Source organism: Zootermopsis nevadensis, unplaced genomic scaffold, assembly GCF_977971745.1.
Source record: "Zootermopsis nevadensis isolate Lab colony 2312 unplaced genomic scaffold, Znev_1.0 Znev_ptg000050l, whole genome shotgun sequence".
In the NCBI taxonomy this organism is placed as follows: domain Eukaryota; kingdom Metazoa; phylum Arthropoda; class Insecta; order Blattodea; family Termopsidae; genus Zootermopsis; species Zootermopsis nevadensis.
Window position 1 is genome coordinate 5123344 of NW_028259182.1, and position 20389 is coordinate 5143732.

The 20389-nt window shown below is 37.0% G+C and overlaps 2 protein-coding genes across 5 annotated transcripts; both read right to left on the reverse strand.

Annotated features, from left to right (window-relative positions):
• Window positions 1-39: 39 nt before the first annotated feature.
• Window positions 40-8078, reverse strand: LOC110833477 (activating signal cointegrator 1 complex subunit 1). 2 transcript variants are annotated; one of them, XR_002544220.2, is made up of 9 exons: window positions 7805-8078; window positions 7192-7282; window positions 6984-7093; window positions 6422-6573; window positions 5851-6014; window positions 5344-5510; window positions 4572-4714; window positions 3866-4039; window positions 40-1468 (listed from the first exon to the last, which is right to left on the reverse strand). XR_002544220.2 is itself a non-coding variant. In XM_022071587.2 (8 exons), the coding sequence occupies exons 1-8, from the start codon at window positions 7923-7925 to the stop codon at window positions 3920-3922; spliced, it is 1068 nt and encodes a 355-aa protein (XP_021927279.1). In that variant the 5' UTR covers window positions 7926-8078; the 3' UTR covers window positions 3733-3919. The 2 variants fall into 2 exon arrangements, 1 of the variants encoding a protein (XP_021927279.1); XM_022071587.2 differs by lacking the exon at window positions 40-1468 and having other exon boundaries at window positions 3733-4039.
• A 1219-nt stretch (window positions 8079-9297) lies between these two features.
• PCID2 (PCI domain-containing protein 2) lies at window positions 9298-19135 on the reverse strand. 3 transcript variants are annotated; one of them, XM_087361041.1, is made up of 12 exons: window positions 18988-19135; window positions 18763-18804; window positions 18224-18345; window positions 17507-17773; window positions 16779-16996; window positions 16089-16189; window positions 15211-15410; window positions 13092-14376; window positions 11461-11597; window positions 10261-10464; window positions 9834-10008; window positions 9298-9523 (listed from the first exon to the last, which is right to left on the reverse strand). In XM_087361041.1, the coding sequence occupies exons 1-8, from the start codon at window positions 19021-19023 to the stop codon at window positions 14163-14165; spliced, it is 1200 nt and encodes a 399-aa protein (XP_087217167.1). In that variant the 5' UTR covers window positions 19024-19135; the 3' UTR covers window positions 9298-9523; window positions 9834-10008; window positions 10261-10464; window positions 11461-11597; window positions 13092-14162. The 3 variants fall into 3 exon arrangements, with proteins under 3 accessions (XP_087217167.1, XP_021927277.1, XP_087217168.1); XM_022071585.1 differs by having other exon boundaries at window positions 12229-14376; XM_087361042.1 differs by lacking the exon at window positions 10261-10464 and having other exon boundaries at window positions 12229-14376.
• Window positions 19136-20389: the final 1254 nt, after the last annotated feature.

The following is a 20389-nucleotide window of genomic DNA, read 5'->3' on the forward strand; positions in this document are numbered from 1 at the left end:
ACGCTTGTAGTTGCTAATGATGTGGAAAGCATTAACTTGCAATAATTGCTTCTTGAGATTTCTATATTGGTGCACCGTGTTACGGTTTGTCTGGTGGACTACCAAATCCGCTTTGATATATCAATTACGATATCTGATATTCATTAATACATTTCAGGCGTTATTTACGGTTTTTAAGTCGAAAAAACAAGTCACGTACATTCGATATTAAAATGAGAACGTCGCGTTTTGAATTCGTAATCGCGTTAATCGATTATGGCATTTTATACCGGAAGTCGTTTCAGACTAATTGGCAGTTACGCGGAAGTGCACTGATCATTACTTTATCGCAATCATGGATCCGGGCCATTTCTTGGTCTACTTTGCCTCTTTTTTCGTTCATTGTCGTATTGTATGGCTGTTACAAACAATGACAATTTCCAGAGAACGACAATACTAATTGGCTTGAATTTTTACGTAAAGTTAATGGTTATACATACGTCAAATTATAACAGGAAACTGTAGTATTCATATTGAGATATTCCGAGCACCATGACGTCATCGTTTTGACCCAAGACAGGCCTCGCGATATGGTTCTAACACGCAGAGAGAACTTTGTACCAAAACCCAGTGCATCAACACAGGCATTGTGTAGAAATTATCTATAATTTTCCTACTTTGATTTAAGCAAACATTTTATGTACGCACTTCGACAGACGCCTGATTCTTCTGTGCCAAACACTTCAAGCATGAAATTAAAAGAAGTAAGAACCTCAGATTACGCATTGGCGGCGAAGCCTCGGGTCAAGAAGGGGAGTTAGACCTCCTAAAACACTGGGCACGAGCGAAGCCCCACTAGAAACATGCAATAAAATTATTAACAAAAGCAAAATGCTAGTTACAGACAACAAATAAGAAATTCAGTTCTAGTATAAAATCCGCTCACTAACTTAAATAACGTATTACGAATGAAGTTGAATAAGTGTCAATAAAACCGTACAGAATGAAAACGAAGAGGCTGCTGGCATCTAGGGTGTCCTCCGAACATGCAGAGAGCCTAGCGCACTACAAGAATTTTCTCTTATTATATCTCAAACTACACGCAAGGGTTTGGCGAAACGCTGGCAAAGCTACGCATCCTGTTTTAAATGTTACAATTACGACAGCTTTTAATCAGTGTGCTCGAAGAAAGCAGGCTGGAAGTATAAATGATGTCGGCACTCTTTTAGAAACGTTACCGACAAAATATAAATTTTACCACTACACATATGACATCGCTCTCAGACGCTCTACCAAACTCGAGAATTTTCTCGTCACGCTTCGTAGTTCATTGCCTTGTTCTTACATAGAAAGTTCTTCGCAGTTGCCATGGAATGGGGCCCTTGCAAATCTCTTGCGGCCATCTTCTTCTTATACGTCTGACAGAAGTGTCAGCGTGCTTCTTCTCCTTTCAAGTCGCCATCATCATGCCAGCTGCACCGCACGTTTCCTGTGCAATTCAAGAGAAGAATCAGCTCTTCGCTCTCTGCCATCGACAGAACATTCGCAGAAACTGACAGATAAATATTTCCATCGTCCGCATTGGTTTTCTGGGTCGTGGTGCCTTGCATATGGGTCCCTTCACGTTGCGACCCAGAAAGCCGCCACGGACATCTTCCCTGCCATAAGAACCTCAAATGTGATAAATATTTCATTACTAGTAGCGCATTTTTGGAGTTACCTCAGATAAACCAACTTGAAGTAACTTACTTTAAGACCATGATCAGAAATCATCAACCGAATTAAAATGAGACACTTGAGCCCATAACTTGATTATTTTAGATCGTTTAGTCGCCGATATCTTGTACCGAGTTCTGCTACTTCATCCCTACGCTCAAATTCTGAAATCAGTACAAAGTTCGCCGCAGCAGCCAGATGAACGATGAGCTAATAACCCACCTCCGTACACATTCGACGCAAAGAGCAAATTTTCTTTTAGAATTTCATTAACTACGAAGAATGTTTGCTACAGAATGTAACTTTGGCCGTAGATACATTCTTTATTCTCCAGTGAAGTCTGTTAATGGGACAAAAACATGCAGAAGACAGACATTCAGGGCTTCACGACACCACAGATGACGTGGAAGGGAGCATTTTAAAGGGACTATTATGGAATTTTCCTAAAATTAAGGAAATGACGCTAAAAATCTCGGCGAACACAACTTACTTCCCGTATCTCACACAATGGGCGGAATGAACTAGAAATATCTCAATATGTTTCAGGCACAAGGCTGAATTGAGACACGTCAGATAATTTATTTATTTCTGCTTCATCTATCTCAATTAAAAACAGTCGGCTTGTACCCGACAGCCACAGTAAGACACTGAGAAATTCTTTAATAACGTTGTTTTCATACAAAAGCGAGCATCACCACATAAGATATGCTTACCACAAAATTGATAACATCGCAAACAATTTTTCCTCGCACGGCCCGTGAATAATTTATACAAACAATCCTGAAACGATCCAGTTCACTACACGACACTTTGCCTCTCAGACTCACCAAGACGTACTCAGTTGATCTAAGGTACGTGCTAATTCAGTGAAAGGAGAGAAAACCAATTTGACCTTCAACGTGTCACACTGTTTACTAAACGCACATAACCTGCACATGTTAATTATTTGTAGAGGTTAAGAAATATTCTCACTACGCTATGATCTGGGAAAGGTTGAGTAGCCCTGACTAAGACTGATCTGTCTGTTGCTCGTCATTTAACGTCGTGGTAGTGATTAATAGGAAATTTTACATTAATTCATTTTTAGAACCGAAATGTAATTAAGAGTAAGAATATTTCAATGTCTGTTCCATGTATCAGTTAAGAAGGCAAAGTGCCTTGTTGTTGTTTACGATGTTTATTGAACACACAAACACCTGGGAAGGTCAAATGTATCCATAGACGATATTACTGGGGTTTATGCGTGGATTGTAGTCACATAGATTAACCAACCAATAACGAAATATTCAGGATGGTCTGCAACAACAACGAGCTTTATCAAAATTAATTTTCCACTCTTGAGTAACCACTAAAGAATCCAAGAAAATCAGGAGGCAGTAGAACTGAATAAAACATGTCAGGGATTGGTCTACGCTAATGACGTTAATTTACTGAGAGAAGACATAAATATCACACAGGAAAAATGAGAGCTGGTTGGTTCTTTCCTGTTCTATTTATTTATTACTGTTAAATTAATTTTTGTAGGCAACTAAAGTTTGACGAAGACACTCATGTTTTCACAACCGGTAGTAAAACTACTGGTACGTGTGTGTGCGTCACAGCGACTGTTTACTGCGATTCTCAAACACCACGAGGTGAAGTACAGACCTCCGACCCGGCATAAAACACGTAAGCTGACAACGTTACGAAAAAATCTTACAACTTGTACGCAGCGAGCATGAATATTAGTGGTAACAATCCTCAAGGTTAATTTCTTTCAACACGTTTTCAGCTCTACACTTCTTTGCACAGTGCATCATGTTTAATGTGCATTCGGCAAACAACAAATTTCAAATATTACGCTGTACGTTATTCTAATAACAGTCAACATATTGACACGTGAGAAGGCACGACAACTAATCACGTTCTCACTGTACAAGCGGTGCTATCACTAGGTCACCTTAAGAAGTACTTCAGAGGGATAAAATATACAAAAAGGATACAGAGAAGTAAGAAAGGGACATGGGACGCACATGCAAAAGAAATAGTTTCCACTAGTATCGTCAACTCGTTAAGTAATAGTATTCAGCATCACTGATTGCATTACCTCATTGCAACACATCACACTGAAATAATTTAAAAATCTCTTACGTTAACGAAACAACAAAGCCTCCGTCTCCTCGTACCTCACCTTGGTTGGTCGTGCGCTCTGTAAGCGCGTATTTCTCAAAATTCTTTTTGTTATTCACGAAAAGCTTACACTTGCAGTGGCTTGATAGTAGCCGCTACTGCCAGACGTAGAAAATCGCAGAGATAGATGTATGCTATCGACGGTCTGTTCTCCGAAGTCAAAATCACAAAAATTCTGAAAATAAACATGGTAAGAATGCACAAGAAGTAAATATAAACAACAAATAAAATGGCTCTATAAAGCAAATACAACAATTTTCGTTCCAGTGATATATTATTAGTTGGAACTTTATTCTGTGTTCAAACTGTACCACACATTTCAGGAGCGTAATCACACAGACTAAGAACAAGCCACCCGTTAAGCAAAGGCCTAGTCAAAATCTGGCCCTCACTAAGAAACATTCTTAACGCTGAATCCTTTGCCGTCCATCCAGCATCACACGACAGAGTATTCGCGACACGCTCTGAAAAATCCCAAACCGCTGCTAGGACGAGGACAGAACCCAAGCCAGAACTGAATGCAACAAAACTTAGAAGTCCTGAGTAATGATGCCAGCTAACGGAATGTTCGAACTGCTGCTGCTACGACGCAGCATAAAATCCAAGTTTTCATTAGCTTATTCCTACCACACTTGGGGAAAACAAGTACAGTCGAAAACACAAGCATTCATTAAGACCCTGAAAAACTCCATAAAAGCTACACAAACCTTAAGAATGCCCGTGGCATCGAATGATTCCCGAGGTTTCCGCTTCCCTCCGGATATGTCAGGCTCAGATTCTTCACTGCGGAAACGCGTGTTCATCAACGTCACGTGTAGTTTTACTTGCTCGTACTGCTTTTGCATCAGACCTAACAAAAAAATGTACAATATTTATAAAATACACGTACTGTATATATTCGTGGAAAACATGCTGGGGTCTTTTTTTTCAAAATCATTCATTCTCAAAATTAGGTTATGTCTACATCAACCGTTTCAAACGTTGTATGATTTATTTCATCTGAGCCAAAGTTATGGCCAGGAATACTGAGGTGTTACGCAGTCATTCATCTCACAAAATTCGTGACTATACGCAGCGTACAATAAAGTCTTCTTGGACAACCAGCTGCATCAATACAGAAAATGCTTCCAGTATCTCAGAGACTGTATCTCGTCTGTCTTCATCTTTAAGAAATGATCTGATGATGAAGGCAGAAAAAATTGCCCAAACACTGGAAACTCATTCCACATTTATTCTGCTAAAATGCCTGGCTTCGAACCTTCAAAATGCAGCGTAGCTTCTGTACTGTTGAACGGCTGTCAAATCTGAGAAGGCCTACACATTCCCACCTACGACCACGCCATTAATTCTCTGACTCTCAACATTCTAGTATTATTCTGCTTATGCGCTTCAATGGCATGTCTCGTGTTTTGTAACAGAAAACTGTAATAAAAATAAAACTGGATTGAATACAGACGAAGTACTAAAGAAGTAACGAACCTTTAGACGAAAAGCGATCTGCAACTTGATCGGCTATCTGCTGCAACACCTGAGACCTGTCTTTAACACGTACTTTCCCGTACAGAACATCCACTTCTGCGGGGTCATCATTCATATATTCAACACCGACCATACAGACGACCAACGGCCTATTCTGCAGCAACGGTCTGTAAAACATTAAGTTGTCAGAAGACGAGAACACACAAGTGCGTAAAAGCTATTAATGCTAATCTAAAAAAATTTATGAATGATAACCAGTTGCTCCTCCTAATGCAGTAAAATCAAAAAGGGATCCGCCCCTTATAACGCAGTTAAAATCTCACTTGAAATTTTAATATCCCATAAAATCCGGGCTGGTCAGTGGTTACCACGCCCGTGGTATTATGTTTTATTAGGGATTCTGTTAACACTACTTTACAGGGCCAAAAGGATTTCTTTGAATGAATGAGGCTTTGAAGACTGCCACAAAGTGCACATTTTTGATACGCTTAATAAATAATAACTCACGCAATAACACTCTCTTTGCATTCCGCCAGAGTCTGAGCTGCCTTTTCTCGTTCGACTGCATCCATGATCACCAATGTACCAAGAGTCAGGTGCAATTTCTCTGGTGTTTGAAAAATAGACGCGTCAATGCCTCGACTGTTCTTACAAATATGAAGAACGCTTTCCTGCAAATTATATTAATTAAGCAGAAATTGAAGGTTTTACAACTGCTAATTAAGATAGACCTGTTGAAACAAAAAACTAGTGTAGATACGCGGACAAGGACTCTGAAGGCAGAAAGGCCATCTGCTTCTTTCCGAGAACCGAACCACAAGTCCCAAATGTTGGGCTGGTGACTTGTATTTTAATTTTATGGCGCAATCACTTCATTTGCACAATAATTACTCTTACATCACAAAAAACATATTTTGTTTTCACAGACACGCACAACACCTTGAAACAAAGAAACGATAGCGTAACAAACATTGCGCAAGGTGGGATGTGCGCAAGTGATGGTGCTTTTTCAACACAAAAAACATAAATCGAGAACACACGCGGATGACATACATAATATATATGAAATGGTGTTTACCTTGAATTCCACAAACCTCTTCCTTATGGAATCTCCTATAAAAGGTACAGAAATAAAGTGAGTAAACTGTTGCTTCTGACGTGCTGACATAACGATCAAGTCGATCCTCCTCCGCGCAGCAGATACCCCACTTTTAGTACCACCAGTAATAACTGCAATTAAATAACACACAATCAAAATACATGATACGGGAAAATCTGCTTGTAACAAAATCCTGAGAGACCTGAACATTTTCTCCATTCTCTGATAAATTTCTGTTTAAGAAAGATATAACCACAACTCCATTTACCGAGCATTTTCCTTCCCAAAAAATACTGAATAAATGTAAAACAAGTAAATTATGGCCTATTCTACACAAAGGGGAAAACTCTCAGACATTAAGCAATTAGACATTTCTTCATGTAAAACTTTTATATATTTTTCATTACCAATTATGATTATTCTCAGTCACTGTTACACACACACATGTAAATCTATTTCATAAAAAATCTTATTTTGGCTATTACTAAATACAAAAAAAAAATCCTGCCTTCTAAACATTAATTAAAACCACTGTTTGTACCGATATATCCATCTTGTCCTTGTTTTGGAACACGAATCTGAGTCTTAGTTTCACTTTCGAGTCGACGACGCACCACGCCCTTAGAACCGATCACAAAAGCAAAATAAAATCTGTAAGAAATAAATTCCATACAAATTAAATTCCTTTCCTCAAATACCTGAAAACAATTTAAAATGCACATATCAGTTTGGAAAAGATAACTGCTCACCGTGGTACAGAAAGGGATGTTTTGTATGTTCCATTTTCTATGGTTTCAATCTCAGAATAATCACGCTGCTCTTCAAATGGGCACTCAGTATCTGAAAATAGTAAATATCTTTATCAATCACAGGCTCTTCCTTCCAGCAAAATTCAGAGGTGGTAGCATTGCAATAATGGCAGAATAAATTTAGTTGAACTGTAAACTGGACCAAGAATCAAGTAATTTTTATATAGTTGTTTGATGCTCAAGACAAAACTAGTAAAAGGTACTCAATCTGGCTGATTTTAGGTGACAATTATCTTGAATCTTTGAAATGGAAAATATGATGACTCAGAAGGAGTATACTGGATGATATCAGGTCATTCCATGTCAAAGAAACACAACAGATGACAAGACCACCTTGGATTTCATTAAATTTTGGTGTCCATACAGAATCTGATAAGGAAGTGATAATATGAAGTTCTCCCTTCTTATATTTATTAATTTCAAGATTACTGCATGTTGAAATTCCGAAATTCAGATTCTGTAAAATGCTTATAACTCCGATTTTAATTAAGACATAGAACTCATACAAACAATTTTAACAGCTACGTGTTTTCACGTTTGGCAGAAAACATACCTTCCTCTGCAAACCCATCCGTAAATTGCTCATCCACTTCCCCTTTGAAAGACGAATCTTGAAAATTTAGTCTATAACATCTTTTTTCTATCCACATTAAATCTGGCTTTAAAATATCCATTGGAAATGTAGAGATTTATTTCTCGGCGAAGAGTAAGGAAACGAACTCTTACATCAGACCACAACTTACTTTCGTATAAAATTTATTGGTTAGAAAAACACTACGTTTGCAACACACATTTCACCACCGCAATCTGTCAATTTTGTCTTCGCTATAGATAACCTACGATGTTACGCATATATTGCCATCTACTCACAGCGGTAATTAAACTTGAATACCTGGCGATGATCATTGCAAAGAGCTCAGTCGGTAACTACGTTAACTACCAACATTACATACATACATCTTTATTACATTCTATTTATTATTTAGTGTTCTGTCTGACGACAGGTCCATATGAACAGCATCCTTCCATCCTTTTCTCGGACTGGGACCTGTTCATATACGTTCTTGGCAGATGATCCAGAAGTGGTTTGCCATTGCCTTCTTCTGTGTGTGAATGGAGTAATTGTTGGGATGCCACGGAGGAAAACTCCGTGTTGCCTAGACCACGGCCTTGCCCAACACAAGTTATAAATCTGAGCACCACCGAGAATTGAACCCGGGACCCTAGGATTACAAGGCCAGTGTTCTAACCGCCAGACCACTGTTTTTTTATTTAGTGTTTTGTCTGATGACAGGTCCATATGAATTAATTTTTGGCATTAGGGGTTTTCCGAAAACAACTTAAATAATCAAAAGTTAAACAACTATACAAGAAAGGTGAAAAATCATCAAAGTCTAATTACCAGGCCAATTTCACTACTATAACAGCATTGTCTAAAATATTTGATAAAGTTTTGTATAAGAGAGTGAGTTTTTAAACTCAACAATGTCCTTGAAAGTGAAAAACTTAGATTTAGTCACGTAACTGATAGAGCCCTTTTCAAATTTAAATATGAAATTTAATGTGCTCTTAGTAATAAAATGCATGGTGGAATATCTTGTGATCCTTGAGCTTTTAAGGGTTGCATCCTATTAGGTGTTGATCATTAGATTGACAGGCCATATATACAACAATTATTGATTATAGTGTAAATGTTTATCAAGATCCACTACATGTTTCAACATTAATTGGTCATTTTCAGGTGGTTCCCTTCAAGTGCTCAAAATTAATGGATATGACTATTAAATTTTATAGATATTTGAAACAGCTAATATTCACATGGATCCCTGTGATTTTATTACAGTTGTTCATAATAGGTATGTACCTGAAAGCATAGGAAATTTGACCTAGAGTAGAAACATTTATTCTCAGGTTTAAAAGCATTTGCTAAAGTGGAAGGTAGAAATTTTTAAGTAATATGGCCATTTCATAAGATGTTGGATAAAATATTAAAAATATTACAATGTTCAAGCTATGAGAAAGCACTTTGGGTTATCACCAATTCCGTTAAACATTAAAATCAGGATAATTTATTTTGCACTTTCAAACTATATTTATACATTCCCTATTGAGATTCACAAAATTACATTTAGAATGTACACTTGTGATATTTCAGGTTCTTTTGGCAGTGAGAACAAAGACGTCTTCTGGGATGCTGCACCATGTACTCTGGTAGACGTTTACTAACATTTCAGAGGTGGTTACCACCTTCATCATCAGGGTGATGAATAAGCTGGGCATGGCATGAAAAAATTTGTTGAGTACAGAGTACAGTAGAGTTTATTTACATTCCATAGATCCTTCTTAGGACTCAACCAAAGGACGTAGAACACGTCATTTCATACAATATATTAACACATAAACTTCAAAACTTTTGACACAAGTACAAGAACGTATTTCACATATCAATGTAAATAAACTCCAGATTCTGCAATACAAGTATCAAAAATAATTTTACAAATTAATATACATAAACCTCAGAATTTTAAATTTTAAATATAAAAACAAAACTTGCTTTACATATAGATTATAGATATACTTACACACACAGACACACTCCAACTATGAAATATGTGCGCCTTGTGCTTGGAATCTCGTTCTCTCCTCTTGCACTTTTTTCAGTCTTTCTTTCAAACGTGCCACCTCGGTAACTTTTCTCTCTGCTCTCAGGTACAATTTTTTCAGTTCACCTGCTTGCGCTGAAATCTCCTTGCCCACCTTGAACATGAACAACGGCTGTATGAATTACTTCTACATTTTGTATTTTGCATCACTTAATGCATGAAGCGTTACCTGCCGCACTGAACGCACTAAAACGTCACATACAGACAATCAATCTCATAATGCCATGATACAGAGCATTTAAAAGATGTGGCATCAACTACTCTTGATTGTTCAGGACTGAAGTTTTTGTGATTTTATTCAGTCTCTCCAGACAAATGCAAGGTTAGACCATGAAACAGCCAATACCTGGTCTGCCTGTTTGTCTTGCTGCAGCATTCCTTTCAGTGACTAAGTCAACTTCCCCCAACCCTTCGAACGTTTGCATTGCTGACACATCACACAATCCGTCTGTTCAACCATCGAATTTTCCTGCCTTATTAGTTCTTCCAACTTTTCATTTTGATTCTTGGTGTCTGTTAGTGATGCCTGCAGCTCACACATGAAGATCCGCTAAAAGAGAAGATACATTTTGTTTAGGCTGCAAACCTAAACCTTCAAAGAAACCGATGCATCTGACTTTAATACTGTAAAGGCCTAATGGGTACTTTTGTCTGCTGTTTTGTGTAATTGTGAAATGTGGCCTCTTATTTTGTGATAAGACTGTTATATGTGTTGGGAAGAAAGCGTCCAGTAAAATACCTGGACCCATGAGGGATAGCGTAAGTGGGGAATAGGAGATGCAACATAATAAAAGACTTCACGGTTTATATAGGTCACCCAATTTCAAAGTAGTCTAATTGAGGTAGGTAGAGGGTGCTGTTCATGTACTTGTGGTAAAAGACTAAAAAATGCATACTCAGTATTGGCGAGGCAACCTCTGGGAACGGAGCTAAGTAACTCTGACGGACACATGTGATTTGAAGGTTAATAAAATGACAATATCAAGGGAAATGGATCCAAGACTGTCAATGACAGCCTAAATCAGAAATTACTTATTTTAAGGATCTAGCCCTCATTTGCTTTTACAGACTGAGAATAAATGGGTAGAAAATAACAAACAAACAAACAAACAAGGATGTAGCTGACCTCCAGAATAAGTATAAAGCCCCAGGCTTCCTGAATTTAAAGCCAAATGCAAGACAACAGAAGTTCACTATAATGCTTATGCTTACTTTCACAGGAATGATCATGAATGACCGATCAGGAGGGCCTGGGAGGAAACCAGTTTTTTAAGCAGTTCATCACCCAGCATCCTGTCCAGCAAATACCAGGTTCTCTTTTTCTGGGGTAAGTGACCAGACAGTGGAAGCGACTGGTCACCCTCAGGCAGCACCGAACTTAATAAAGTGTGGAAGCTTCACCTCCAGTCTCCCTGTCGTCATGGTGTGGTACTTAGCCACAAAGACCACAAATTCTCGTCTCTTTTACATTTAAGTGGTAAATTCTGCAATCACAAGGAGTTGTACCCAAGACAACAAAACCTTTGGATCTGCACTTATTACTTACAACTGCTTTGACGTCTTTCTCCATCAATTCGGCTTTGTCCTCTGCTTCCTTTATGTGGTCCTTAGCTGATTTCAGCCGCATCCGAAGAGCATGCAGTTCAGTCAAGAGCCGAGCTTCTTGCTTCTCATATTTCGATTCTGCATACAAACATAACAGAATAAGTAAAGGGACAGCCAAAATTAATGATTGCACGGTGAATGAATGACACATGAACAGTGGTTTAGTATGGAAACATTTTAATCACAAAGGAACATGATACTGATATAAACGTTAATATTGTGCAATTAACAGAGGCTCTGTGGCTCGTACCTTGTTGGCGGGGGCGCACAGCCTAACCACAGAATGCATTACAGATCATATTCTTTGAAACTTAAAATTGCACTCTATTAGTTAGGAAATTGAGTAACAAAATGTACCTTTATAACCAATGGTCTGATGACATGCAGCTGCCAAAATATGTCACTATACAATTTAACTGTTACAAGTATAAATTTGTGTTGTGTGGACGGAAGTGTGGAATGTACACTGCTTCCACCTATTGATAACTGTGTATTGAGTTTATCATTTTTACCAGTAAATGGAATCACGATATAATAACGTATGAGCATGGATATAATATACTGCATTTATATCCAAGCTCTGTATATTTGGAAATATTAATCATGTATGTAAATTACGCAACAAAACATGCGGATAACATAATGCGAGATTTAACATAGGACTTAAAATGGATTCATGTATGACTAAGAATAAAATTAATATACTTACTAATATCTTGTTGACACCTTGGAACTGTGGACTTCGAAAACGACATCCTTCCTCACAAAGTTCTATTTGTACACTGCTTAGCAACGACTTGTTAGCAACATCAAATTTTATAACAATGGAATTTGGAATGTTGTCGCTTATTATTACAACACAGAACCTCTCCCATCACCGTCCTGATGTAAACAAATGTAGTATGTGTCTTTTATGAATGAGATGTGACAATTAAGTTCCTGGAATGCCTCCCCCCCCCCTAAAAACTATATTTAAATACACACTAATGGCTGCTGTCACGTTCGATGTAGTCTCCTTGTGTACCAATATTTTAAACCATAGTCAACAATTCGTTCAACTTTATATCTTTAACCAGTAAGTAGTACTTATGTCAACAGAAATTTCAAAATTAAGAGACATAACCTAACAGCCATGAAGGAGCCTTATAGTACCGCATCGTATCCTTCAGTTTTTCAAAGTGCGAAATCGGAAGAAATACAGACACTACAATAGCTACATCAATAAAACGCACAAGCATGAGACCAAATAGAAATAAGATATATTTACGTTCGGCATAAAACACATACCTGTACTTACATGGCCTCTTGCAGGTCAACAAACCTAATCATTCTTTCGTCTCACTTAATGCAAATAAAACCACGATTCGTTCCATTCCAGATATACTGGGAACGATGCGTTCTTCAAGTGCCTGAGCACTGTGGGTCCCAACTTTTCGTTGGCTCGATCTATAGACATTCGGTGGGACTCCTTGGACGAGATTCCAGATATATCATCATTGTCTTATTTCTTATCTGATGGTGAATGTGTAGATATCCTTGCAATTAACCACTACTCAGTTCAAAGAGTCTTACCAAATGTCTATCCAGAGACTGTTTCAGGTATTTGAATTTGGCACAAACCAGACGGCTTAACCTGCGACAACTGAAGGAGTATACGAACATCAAGGTATGAATTTCTCATACCACATAACTCTCTTCAAGCCTGAAATTAATAACCATTAAGAGCGCTGGTGGAAGCAGAAGCCAAGAGACAACTCAAAGCAACATACACTAAGGGTCACCTATTCTTTTTATAAGAAAAATGCATTATACCAATCTCCTTCCTCAACACAGAGTTCCTAAAACTGCCACAGGAAGTGCTGTACACATATTCCAGATATACTGCACCAAACAAATCACACTTGTTACCGGACTGTATAAGCCATAACTTATTTTTAAGTTTGTACACACACACCACATAAGAATTATGTAAATAAAGTTGCAGATTATAATTAGTTGTACATTTTTATGCACCAATATTTTGTACGATCAGCTGTTCTGATTAAAATAATACTTTACTTATCACTCATTCACCAAAAATTCTGCTGAGACATTCATAGAATTATTTATTAGCCATGTGGGATGTAGTACTCCCAATATTTTTCTTCTTTAGTCAAGATCAAAAAGGGGTATCAAAATTAATCTTACACACCATTTAAAATTTATTGCTTCACCAAAAATATTCTGAGCAAGAAGCATCCAGAATGCAATGAATAGAAGTGTAACCTCTGTCTATTCTATTACAGATTACACATTTCCACCACTGTTAATATTTAATCTTGAACCGAAGTAAGAAATTTATTTTAAATATGACAGAATAAGCCAAGCACCTTCATTCCTGTAAGGTACATATCACCATTCGTCAGACACATGATGCAACGAACACAAGCAAAGAATATGAAACACTGTGAAAACTCTAGAATTAATGTGAGAAGTTGTATCATAAGATACAATTTATTTAAACTGTATAAAAAAAATTATAAAAAAATTACATCTATTAGATTAACTTTTCAACATTTGACCTTGAAGTGCCAAAGTTGTCACAGAGAACTAAAACATTTTACAGATAATTTATCCTGTAATTTGTACTTCGCACACACATTTTTAACTCAATGTATTGAGACCTGGGAATGCATTCTGTTTACTCACGACCAACTTTTTATGTTGGTGAGAGATGTATCCTTTAATTTTTCCTTCATATATAAGATTCGAAACAATGCACTGCGTTTCATCCAAATCAATATCCTTCAGTTCATTGTACCTGAGAGCCATTAACAGAGACTCTATTGGTATCTGATGCGTCTTCATGAGGAGATGGCTGTAAGTAAAAACAAAAAATACAGAAGTCAGCATCATAACCAGCTAATCAAATGGAAATGTCTGGAAAGGTAAATTTGTGGTAAGCGAAGGAACTCCTCAGGCCAAAAGTCCATGGTGATATTATGAGAGTAATGCCTGAGAACATTTTAATGAGAAATTCATCAGTGTGTTAAATGTCTTACAACTGAAGTGGTTCAGTGTGAATGAAACAGCTGGCGTTATCCTTCTGTTGGTGTACGACAACTGTGACAGCTTCTCCTAAATAAAGTACAGCACAGTGCACTCCTTTTTCAAAACTTTCACATTTGGTTTGACAACTGAATAACAAACACTGACATTTATGTGCAGCAAAATGCAACTGGTGAGCAGATACGTACTGTATCATGCGACTAGATCGTGCATCAGTCCTCTGTTGACAGTCACTGTAACTCAGCTTATTTTGTAAGTTTTATTGGAACAGTTATTTGTCAAAAACATAAATTTGTTGAAAACTTTAAGCAAGATTGTTGGAAGTACCATCTTTTGGAGAAAGTGATAATTAGCCATGATAATTGCGTCTTCCACTACAGTACAAAAAGAAAATGTCAAAGTCCAGAGTCTCCAAGGTCCCCTACCCATAAGACCAGAATCAGAGGGTGGGGGGGTGGGGCATTCTAATATCCTGGTACCTGCTTGGACAGACCAAGGAAAACCACAGTATAACTCAGACAAGATAGCCAATCTCCACACCAAGATCTAAACATGGGATCTCCCAAATTCAAAGCAGGAGTGCCAACCACTTGCCTGTCATTTTCATTACTCAATTAAAATTATTTTATTTACAGATACTTACACTTTCTTGAATAAATTCCTGAATGTGATAATTTTAAGTTTCTCAAGAAGAAGATAGATGCCACATTTGATGAAAAATACTTCATGCAGTTGAATTGACTTGTTGAGTTGCAGAATATTCCCTTGTTTCACAGCCTCAACAACCTCAACAAACTGGTTGAGATCATATTTCTCAAGTACGGCTTTACTTGGCATGTAACCCTAAACAAGAACCATTTTATCTCAATCAGACCATCATTTGATACAACCATTCACATGTTTGCAGAATCGAATATAGAACCTAATACGAACATCCACACATACATTTAAATGCATGTTCAGAAATAAGCTTCTAAATGTATTACATGGGTGATCTGAGGCTTTCGTGCCAGTTTATTTCTGATGCTGAACCTGTTGTTGGGTCATGGCGAAGTGGTGTTTACTGCCGATATTTTGGCGATCCTGTCTCCCTGTTATTCAAAAATCATTGATATCAACCCATGCTAGAACCAGAACAGCAAAGAATGTTATACAAAAAAAATTGCATATTTTTTAAAGATGTTTTAACCACGTAAAATTTTGGGACACTATAAATCGTGACACTAGTATCGCTCGCAGCTCACAACTTAACGGAGCTGCTGTGTTGGTATAACTGATGGTAGAAATTATATAAGTATTAAGGTCATATGGTAACATCTTCATATCAAGGTTCATAAAAATCCACATGTGGATAAATGGATATTATTATATACAACAAGTAAAGCCTTATACAAAATTAAGTATGCTAAAAAATAAATAATTTATAACAAATATAAATTTATTTATGATATTACTACTTACAAATGATTCAGAAAGTTTGTAGTGTGCAACAGAAGTGATGTTCAAAAGCAAACTACTTACAAGAAGCATCTTGACAGGAATCAAATAGATCAGAATCAGCCGTTTGTTTCGCCAACACCTCTTATGACATTTTTCAAAAGCAAAGGACAGGAACTGATCAGCTGGGAGGAAGAAAAAATGACAGCATTAACAAGAGATGATAACAGTAAGAAACCTAAATCAGAAATTACAGACACTAATTTAGTATTTACTAAAAATTACATATAACAACAAAATTACAATAGTAAAATCAAGCAGTTTATTACAAAAAAACCACATAACAGGAATACCAACGGTTCCAATAGAAAAACATTAAGAAAAGGTTAAGGAATCAAACAAGTTCTTCAATATTACCCAAAACACAAAAATTAAAATTCAATTTAAACCCAGATGCACCAACATTAAATGCATTGGCTAAAACACACAGATAGCAAACCAATATGACCCATTTTAAGTTGATGCAATTCACCAGCATATAATAAAAGAAAACACATGACCCAAATAATTAAAAAAATTGTAAAACTGCCTAACACAGTCAGCATTAAAAACTTAATACATCTGTTTAATGAAATATATAGTTTAATTTAATCTAAGTAAACTATATATACCAAATTCTGTATTACCAACGTCTATACAAATATACCAAGAAGAGACACTATAAACACAATACCCACAGCATTATGAAACTTGCAATATCCGTTTAAAACCTACCAGCTTTATAATCACTGTCAAACATTGCCTTACGTCCAACGTAGTATCGGTAGGTCACTCTCTGGCCAAGGGCAAACTGCTCCTTGAAGGGCGATGAGTCAATAGCACGAATTAAAGGCTTGCACAGATGGAGCTTGTTGATTCGAAAGTAAACTTTAAACAGCTGATTTACTAACAATAACATTCCCCATCGTTTTGTGTGGTCCTCTGAAGACCGACTGAAAGGAAAATAATAATTTCGCATTTCAAGATTTGGAAGATAAGAAACAAAGTGACAAGGACACTTCATAACAAAATGAAATAAAATCGAATAGAATTCAGAATGGACAGGAATGCAATGATACATATGCTTTGAATTCCAAGTAAAGTCATGAGGTACCTTTATAAATGCTATGGAGGTGAAAGATGTATCATGAATTCTTCCGTTTTCTTAGAAACTGAATTGTTCGCGCCACAGCTCACAATTTTTACAGGGTTACCTTATAAATGTATTAGTTAAGCACAGATCATACAAAAATCAGTGTTTTGTAGATGCACATGATATCAACTGGCATTTTTAAATAGAAATGCAGTGTACGTTAACGTACGTAAATTTGCCATCGTGTAACATTCACGGTGAACACTGCAGAACGCAACAGGGCTTAACAAACAGACATTCTTCATGCCTCACGCTGTGTAATTACAGCACAGCTCCCATTCATTATTATTAATCAGAAGGTGGTACTAACTTGTCGGCCGCACAAACTCGGAAGCATCCCATTAGACACTCGGCAGCCTTCTCTAAAGTTTCTTTCGGTCGCCCCGTTCCTTTAGCAGTTAATGTGCGGTCGGCATGCATGGACATAAGCCGCAAATCAAGGCACACCGTATACATTACTGGCAAAGACCAATTCTCATCTCTCTGTGACTGAAGCAACTTTGTAAATGATTGAACAACCAGAGCCTGGCAACGATATGCTTCAACAAAATCTTGATTATTCAACGCCCATACACTCCTGCAACATAATTAAATATTAGATGCTATTATACGGGAAACAATTCAATTATGTCAAAGAAGACAACATGTCAACACATTCACTGGAGTCAGCTGTAATTTGGTACTATCTACAGTCAGAGCGATTTTTAACATTTTGCACTTTGCTGTATCCTGATGCAGAGATATGAAGCTGATATACTACTACAAAATAATATGCAAATTCATTCACAACTCAAAGGTGTGCATAACACTGAACTGCAAATCTTCTGTAAAAATATACTGTCGTGAGATTTTAATGGCTGCCGATCAACACTCGCAAATGTGCAGATAGTACCTTTCAGGTCACAACCACTTCCCCCCATACCATATGGTTTGCTTCTTCACAGCTTTAATTTAATTTAAGCTATAATATTAGTCTGATACAGGATTCTTAAAATACCAAGAAATAAACAGAAACCTTATCACTAACCTCAAATGGGCAGCTACTATTTCATCAAGCGGAGGTTCCAGTACTCTCTCTACTGCAGATTCTGGATTTTCAAGTTGTAACTTGCTACTAGCAACATGGCCATGACGAAAAGAAAGATAATCCTACAATAAAAAAAGAATACTTACTATTCTGTATAAAATGACAGGTTTGTGTACCATGCACCACAGATCCTATCCAGAAGTGTTGATGCTTGTACCAAAGGTGGCATATAACAGCAACAAGCTAGGCAGCTGACCACAATCAGTGTACGCTAATGCACCATTTATTATTGTTGATATCTGAGGATGAGCACAGATCTTATCTCCACTGTTCAAAATACATCACTGGGTGAATTTCAACTTTCTCTACAGATATCACAGTAATTCGATAGTTTAGTGCCCATCCACAGATGCTGATGTGGGTCCAAAACAACAAGAATCAAGAACTTTAACCAATGCAATACCATAATTGGCCCCTTTTCACCACACCATGGCATTCTTAAAGACAGTATCAGCTACTGAAGAATTATCAATTCTTACCGACAGGGAGTTTCCATCCTTGTTTCGCCACGCATTGTCAATCTGAAATTGAAATTAATTTGCACTTAACAGTCTCACTAAACTAACAAAATATTTTTAATTCTCAGGTTGAGCCATTGCTTCCAAAGTCAACAAAATCTTTTAGGTTAGAAATAGACAGCCAAGGCACACAAGAAAGTTGTTACGTCATCTGCATTAAATATTTCGTTCAACATTAGTACCTACCTGCTGCAAATAATGGTTCAAAGTCAAGTGAGCCATTGCTATTTCATTTTATGAACAATGTAACATGCACACCGCCTACTAAAATTATGTGCAAATTTCTGAAAATGAACACAGACACATGTTAAAGCTGGTGCTCTTCCACCTATACGCAGCGGCAGTGCAATTACTAATCTATTTTATCATACTACACGCCACTGCCAAGAGCTCAGTCGGTAACAACGTTAGCTATCATTTAATTTACTAGGCCAACCAGTCCCCCATATATCACCAGAGTTGCTAATTTTACAAATCTTCTAAGATATTGTGCCGTGTAATGTGGTAGAAGCTGAACAACATTAAATTTATACCATGCTACATGTTGGAATATCCAGAAGACAGTCATCTTCATACTCATTAGGCTGAGAATCTGAAATCTCACTTTCCCAAACTTGATCCCTGATACTGCAGAGGAAGTTGCTCTGCTCTTAAAAATGAATGTATGTGAATTGGTCTAACCAGTATCAATGCCATAGCCATCACTATTACCAGATCTTAATCTGATATATTTTTGTGTGGTTATATGCAAAATATGGTTTACACCAACACTGCTGACACCAGACAACTTAGGCAATGCATACTAAATGCAGCAAACAAGACTTCAAAAAGAGTAGGAAAATATTAACCTGTGAAATTTTTATTGCTAATTTATTCATAAGGCTGGATCAGCAAGTGTCAACTTTAAAAGTCATCACAGTGTATAAATAATTAATTCCTTGATTGATAATTTTAAAATATGATTAGATGACTTTCATAATCATGCTACAATTATCTTTGAAAACCAATTCTGGGTTAGATCAATGATGAGGGAAAGTTGCAACTTGGATCAAATGAACTGCAGTATGACTCAATTTTGTAGAATCACTAATCTGCACTTACATTATGAGAAATGGCTTTTCAAAATTGGAACCAAATGTCTATTCTGTTGCAGAACTAAGGCAGGCCCTAAGTTTCAAATTAATACAGCAAGCTTAGGCTACATTTATTGCAATGATTAGCTTCAGGTTGATAATGGTAGAGATATTTGAATGCTCTGGTCCTTCCTGAACATTATACATTTTTCAACGCAGCCAACCTGTGTAAAGCGTTGATCACCTGTCATAGGATACTGCATAAAATTGTCTACTTATACAGTGCAACCCTTGTCCCATCCAATGTTCTATATTCACACTAAATCTAACTTGCACTTTGCTCAGACTCTTAACTCTTTTCAATGAACCTGGTACATTTAATTACCACTGTAAGAAATTGAAGCACAAAAAATAACCAATATTTAATAACATTCTGCTTGCTGTAAAATAATAGTAAATTGTATTGAATTAAAAAAACAAAGCTATGCATGTACACAGGAAGTGTATCATACTAG